The sequence below is a fragment of the Durio zibethinus genome, chromosome 24 (genome assembly GCF_047325235.1).
Source record: "Durio zibethinus cultivar Kanyao isolate XHJ-2024 chromosome 24, ASM4732523v1, whole genome shotgun sequence".
NCBI classification, from domain to species: domain Eukaryota; kingdom Viridiplantae; phylum Streptophyta; class Magnoliopsida; order Malvales; family Malvaceae; genus Durio; species Durio zibethinus.
The window spans coordinates 20148803-20155943 of record NC_143185.1 but is presented as its reverse complement, the minus strand read 5'-3'; the positions used below and the strand labels follow the sequence as shown (position 1 = coordinate 20155943).

At 34.9% G+C, this 7141-nt stretch overlaps 1 protein-coding gene across 2 annotated transcripts; it reads right to left on the bottom strand.

Moving 5' to 3' along the window:
• Positions 1-521: 521 nt before the first annotated feature.
• LOC111316224 (BTB/POZ domain-containing protein At3g50780-like) lies at positions 522-4622 on the bottom strand. Of its 2 annotated transcripts, XM_089753886.1 has the most exons (3): positions 4232-4491; positions 3118-3739; positions 522-1847 (listed from the first exon to the last, which is right to left on the bottom strand). In XM_089753886.1, exons 2-3 carry the CDS (start codon positions 3532-3534, stop codon positions 897-899), a joined length of 1368 nt encoding a protein of 455 aa, XP_089610012.1. In that variant the 5' UTR covers positions 3535-3739; positions 4232-4491; the 3' UTR covers positions 522-896. The 2 variants fall into 2 exon arrangements, with proteins under 2 accessions (XP_089610012.1, XP_022773973.1); XM_022918238.2 differs by having other exon boundaries at positions 3118-4622.
• Between the last annotated feature and the right edge of the window lie 2519 nt (positions 4623-7141).

The following is a 7141-nucleotide window of genomic DNA, read 5'->3' as shown; positions in this document are numbered from 1 at the left end:
AGTCTTAAATAAAAAAAAAATGTACATGTAAGTTGAACATTGTATTTGGACTCTCAGATAGACTTGGTAATTTAAAATATAATACAATAACACGATATTAAAATAATACAAATAAAAAATACGAAAAAACATGATTTAAAATTTTTAAAAAATCATAAATAAGTTTAATAAAACAAAAAATTTATATTTTATATTTTCATATTGATACGAACTTGATACGAACTGTGACACGTAATTTTTGTATAAAACATGATACGAATATAATATTTTACATGAAACGATGACACTAATTATCATATCTAATCTCAGGCCACACTGATTTCAGGAAACAAATTCACTTTTCATCACCCAATTTTCCGTAATCACACATGTTCAATCACAGTTTTGCTACTCAACTAAAATGTCAAATTAACTTCTAATGAAAACCTGGATTCTACAGAGATATTAATAAACTGAACAAGGCATTCATTTGCACCAAGAAAAATGCACAACCATATATTAAGCCAGATGGAAATTTCATAGGAAGGAACCTCTGAATTAAATTTCTTTCTGAGAATTACCAGGTCAAAACAATCAACCAGCACTCGTCAATCCAAAGTTTCATATATGGAATACTGAATTCTAGAAGTAAACATAGTTACAAATGCTTTTTGACAAGCATTTGCCATCAGCATGAAGTAGTTAACAGAAATCACGCCACATCCACGAAGACTTGCCATGTCAACTCTTGGTAATGGAGAAATTCTCCAACGAATACTCACAAATACTTTCGTTTTCAGTGCATTGTTATTTTAAGTTTAAGTGAATTCTCCACAAACCGTAAAGGTAATTCCAATTAATTTACATATGGCCTCACCTGTGTTGTTATCTCTTTTAGTCTACCGCTTTGATGTCATTCAGCTGTCTGACTGGAGTACGTTGCCCTTGGCATCTGCATAAGGTCTAATGAAAGTTCTGCGCCACCAGACCTCAAATGCCCTCTGAAGATTTGGGCAGTTGTCACCAGCCTTCAGAAAACTGCCCAACCAAGCAAGCAGAATACTCTGCTGATCCTCTAGAGGCAATGTGAGGATTGTCCTACCTATGCCTTCGTCCACAACTTTCCGATCAAATGACCTGCAGCCATGTTGCAACCAGCTGTAGTCATTGATCAATGGCTGCAACCAGGTTTGTAACAACAACTGACGAGTGTCCTTCACTGGTAGCAACTCCCCTTTTCCAATTCCAACAAATAGCCTAGCTGTAATGCAGCTAACATGGTAACGAGAAACAATGGGCAGCTTTGAATGTAATGTCACTAGCTCTTGCTGGCTAGCCCACATTAATGCAAATTCATCTGCTGCTTGCCTCTCAGCCAAAATCTCAAGCAACCATGAGAGATTATCAGCCTCCAAAGCTATTTGTTTCACCACTGGTTCTTTAGTGTCCGTGGGTTTATCAGTGAATTCTGGTTCAGCCGCTTGCTTGAACAGAGACAAAAGTGAATCCAAACAGCTTCTGCACGATGTATAAACAGTTTCATTACAGATGTCAGCTGAACCAGCATAGCTTGGAATACTATTATTCTCCCTAAGAAGCTTCAATACTATAGGTTTCATTTCACGCCGGCCCTTCTCCTCATTGCTTTTAAGAACAAGTTCCATTATGTGTGAAATTGTGTCGTTGGGGGGATTAGAGGCATCAGAAGAGATGCGTTTTAATACTGGGGTGACCCCAATACCTTCACCCTGGAGTCGCAAAACTAAAGAGACCACCTTTTCTTCTTCCTCTTCGCCAACCCAAGGAACTGCTTCCAAGTATTCCAAGCATGATTGTATGCATGAGCTAAAGCCAATTAGTTCAGCAACCTGTAAAGAAGTTCATGTCATGGATAAGGAAAATTTCATAAAAAGGACAAATTTTAAAATACACACGCTGGCTTCACATATAGCAAAAAAAAAAGACATTTTACAAATACATTCTACATGTATTGAATTTTATGACTAATGATATTGTTGCATATCCATCAACATCCTGGTGAATTTTCAATAAACAACTATTACATGGCGGAAACTAGTGAATATCATTAAGGGATGGACATACAATAGACCATGCACCTTCAAAGGTTCATAGTATGATTAGTATCCATCACTAAGTATGTGAGTTTGAAACAGAACATGCAGGTTATGCCATTCTCACTCTTAGGAAGAATAAGCTAATTGGCATCAAGCAGAGAAACAGAAGGACATAGGCGGTTGCTAATGGGATCAATTCGTAATCCTTTATAACCCCTTTCTACAAATTCTCCATGTCATGAACTCATGATCACCCCTTCACAAGGCAACATCATCATTCTGCCTCTGAGGATGAAGATCCATCTTTGCCAACAGATTTACCAAAGTAAGAATAGGAGTTAACGGAGAATACAAGTAAATCTAAAATATATTTATAAAAAAATCCTCAATGGTAGCGTAGTAGTATTTACCCTTTTTTCCAAGCATAAGAAAGAAAATTTGATCTGCCAGAACGCAGCATGCCACAATGTATATGTAAATATCTTTTGTAAGGAAACAGCTAATACATCTAATTGCCCAATGAATTGACGTACATTAAAAAATGATAGTATATTGTAGAGCAGAAGTAATAGCACGTATTGAAGATGCCAGAAAAAGTTAACACGAAACAAATTGAATAAATTAATCAAACCACATCACTGAAACTAGCAAGCTGACAGAATGATATATTGATTTCTAACATAGCAAGCATGAAATCCAAGTACACAACCTATGCACCCAAATTTAGGCAGATTGACAAGAGGAAAACTAGACTATAGAAAGATCATGCTGGTAAACGGTCCCAGAGTCAAAACAGGTAATTAAGATAAGGTCTTGAAATAACAAATGGGCCAGAGAATGCAGAAATGCCTTCAATCTGAGCTTGAAACAACACTGCCTCTTCACTAGCATAAATGAAGTTCAAAGAGATATGACAACAGTTGGGTACCACTACTAAGATTATATTTGTTAAAATTGTAAATAAACTAAAAATGGTGTCCTTAAAATGTGTGTATTTGTATGCACAACATAAAAAGATTCAGCTCCTAAAATAGAAAGGCCATAGCATGAATGGGCAAATTACCTTGAGAATGCGAAGCACACGTGAAACACTTTGTTTGATTAATCGCTGCTTCATTTCTTTGCAGTACATCAGTCCCACAGTTTCAACATAAATTTCAACATCCTCGCAGTCATCAATTTCAAGGCAAGACAAACCGGACTCTTTTTCAGAAAGTTTATCATTGAAAAAACTGCTATGCTCCAGTAGAACTTTCTTGTGGACACTCAGTTTCACACAAAACCCTTGCTTTCCAAGTAGAATCACCTTCATGTCACTGGTTCCTGGTTCACCAAACTCAATTGCCACCTTCCTAGGCACATGTTCTACCTTAGGCCTCGGAGTCCTCTCAGGAACAATTGGTGCACTGATACCAGGATTATCTGAGGTAAAAGCTCTTCGATCATCAGAGGTAACTGCTGACCTTATTGGGGTGGTCATTAGCTTCTTCTCAGTTAGTGGGATTTGTTTCTTCTGAAAAGTTGTCTTGGGTGGTGAGGAGGATGATTTGGATTTGTTTAGAGAATTTTGTGATTTAAGAGTCTTTTGGAATACAACAGGAGAGGGACAACACCAAAAACCTTCAGGGGTCACAGCAATTGGGACATTCTTAATCTTGGTTTGGCCTTCCTCTAACCTAGTAAGTCTAATTTCAGCCATTTTCAGCAAGAACTCAATGCATTATTTTAAGAAAATAGGGCACAAACCACCCAAAGTTAAAGTTGCTAAAGATTTCTATACAGTAACAAATTAGCTCTCTCCTCACCAAAAAAGACCATACAAACCTGCCTAAAACAACAAATGAAATTTTATTTGAAATAAAACTACCAAAAATGTGAAGCACTCCAACTTTCAGCTTTCCTAAGATAAAACAAACTTGAATAGTAATCTAAATTAAGAAAATACAGATTTTAAAAAGTAAGAACCTAAAATTTCTTCAAGACACTTATTCTATTAGCCATACAAACGACAACAAATCCCAGAAATATACGGAAAGAAACAAAAAGATATATATCTTTAGATATTCTCCTATCTCATGAATACAGATAAAAAAATCCCAGAGAAAAAAGGAAAAGAAATATAGAAACTTGAAAACTCTTATCTATACAAATGAGAAAACAAACATAAAAAAGAGTACCTTTTTATACCCAAAAAAGAGGACCTTGAAAACTTCCAAACACTAAAACCTCAGTTGAAGAAAGGCTGGTGTTCATGTATATGAGTGTCTCCTAGTATCTGTCCTGAAAATCCATTTCTCATCTCTTATTTCTAAGCCCAAGGGTGCCTAAAATGACTGAGTGAAAGCTCTGGTGTCAAGCATCAAGAGAACCATTCAACTCAGACTTTGCCCGGGGCAGCATAATGAATAGAGTGTCATTCTTTTAATTATTTTGTATTAAAAAATAAAATAAAAACCCACAACAACTAAAGTAAAAACAAGGAATTTGATGTGGCTTGGTTTGCTTGTACTTTAACACTGTTTCAGTCTCACCTATGCTTTTGATGATTGTTTTACTTTGCATGTCTTTGGCACAGAATATTCTTTCTTTTGTCTTAAAAACACTCCTTTTTTATCAAACAAGTTTCCCTTTTTTAGTTGTCTCTCATCATCTTTGTTTTAAATTTTGCACCTTTATTAACTATATTTTTTTAAAATTTTGTCAAACCCCATCGATTTTTGTGTCCTTGCTGTATTGAGTCAAGTGGCCATTGAATTCGGTCATTAGAGTGAGAATTGGTGAAGGGCATTGTGGGAAAAGTTGATGAACAGTGAGAGCTAAATCTAAACAGTCTTTGATAGTGTTAGGAATACGAATGGTGAAAATGATGGATAGTCCAAAAGCAAAACGTCTCAACCTACATTTGTTTATTTTTGTGAGGAATGAAGACCACAGTTTTTTTTTTTTTTTTTAAATAGTATTTTCTTCCGTTGAAAAAAAAATTACCGAATTCGAAACATATCTCGTTTTATTCGTATAATTTTTTAAAAAAAATTGACACTTACTAAATTTAATATTCAAATTTTAATATTTATAAATTTTTTAGATTGTAATAATTTTTATATTAAAAATTTATTGATTTCATTAAATTCAAGCCTAACATCTAAAAAGAAACTAACAACATGCATAATATATATTATGGTTAGTTTGAAATAAATTTATGGAGCTCAACGGTAACTGAGACAGTTGTGTTAATGCCTAACCATGTTCTTCTTAGTTGGACTTGGATGGTGTAGTTTCTGCCTAGGTTAACAAATTTATGACATTTAAAACCAAGAGGGAACCAAAAACATTAATAGAAGTTATGAAGATTCTAATCGAACAACTCAGGTTATTATTAAAAGCGTTTACTTGATTCAACTTCTCATGTATAAGATATGCCATCAATTCAGATCTTAACAAAGGCTTCTGAATGGACCCATATGTCAATGAGAAAAAAAAAAAAAAAAAAAGGAAAGAGTCAAAGGGCATCATTCAAATTGATTCATAAGAACATGAAAATATACTTGCTTTGTCTAAAATCTGCTATTACCCCTACTTGCTTTATAAAAAGGGAGGAAATGATCACAATCAAATTATAGAGACAAAGAAGGAAGTTTTGCATGTGGCATAATTCCATGCAAGATGATGGCATTAGTTTGAAGAACAAACTTCAAAATCTTTTGACTTTGGCCCCTTCATTCTTTTGCTTTTGTTTTCCCCATTTCAGGACTGATCTCTTTAAAAGCCTGTGCTGTAATGCAATAATATAGTTTTTAGCAATGATGGAAGAAAGAGAGAGCAAGGTTTCATCATCACTCATCAGTGGTTGCAAAAGGAAAACCATTTGCAAAGATGGCCTGGCTGGAAATTTGGCCCACCTTACCACTCATTTGAATCATTCTTCTTGTGGTGGGTTGTCTCTACTGGACTCGTGTGCCATGTTTATGCTATCAATTACTCACTAATCTATGACTATAACCTCAACTCTCTGTCATTTGCTGGTTTTGATTAATCTCTATATTTTTACTTTGTATCATAGATTACAAGCATGATGATTAATCGCAAGACCTCTAGTTCTTTTCGCTTGATTTTGAACTTAATTTGTCACCCCAAACCCCTAGCCCATGTGGTCATGGTCCCTACCTTGTTTCTTTATTCAAGGCTTCTCTTCTCCACTCCTCGATTTTAACAATGGAAACAACAATTTGTTAGAAGCTTAAACTTTAAATCTTTCTTTCATCAAATTAGCATCATTCTTTAACATGTAAAAACTTGGAATCATTCCTTCCAAAGCTTAAATTATCATAGTGAATATAATACATGTTCATTTATCCAATAATAATAATTAAACTGGAAGTGCCTTGGTTATCATCTCCATGATTTTGCATTTGATGACTTTATCAGAACCAACGGATATCGAGCAAAGAAAGAAGATGAAAATTGGAAGAGTTGTTGAATATGGTGAGACACTAGAACCAGTTTATTCCATTTGTTTTGTTCGTGAACTTTCAACTTCAGGGTTGAATACGGTTGATCTAAAATGAAATAAAAGTAAACTGAAAATCAGAATCTGAGACTGACAGTTTTAATTGCTATGTTTCTGCTTAAATTTGTTTTAACAGGAATGTCAATCTTAGTGGCTTTCAGTTACAGGCTACATTTTGTTTGTCTTCTTTGTGGCTCAGAAAGGGCAAATGAGATTGTAAAACTTCTGTGAATGGACCAAGATTCGTTTTCCTGCCTGGTATCTATGAGATATCGTACCAACACACCAAAGTGATCATGAAAACTATTGAAATTAAGAGTCCAACAATAGTCCAACATTTTATTAGGCCATCCTGCTTTTGATAATTACTAGCATTTTGCTTTTGCAAATCTGTAACATTTTTTGTGACAAATATCAGATATGTCAGTAAAAAGACCAAGGCTCAGTGATCCCTGTTTATATTCGTGGAGCAAAATTTGTTCATGACCCACATGCGAAAATTGAGGTTTTGACATGTCAGAAGTGATATGCCTTGTCTAGTCTTGCCATAGGAGAATTGAAATTGCAATGTTGGACTAAG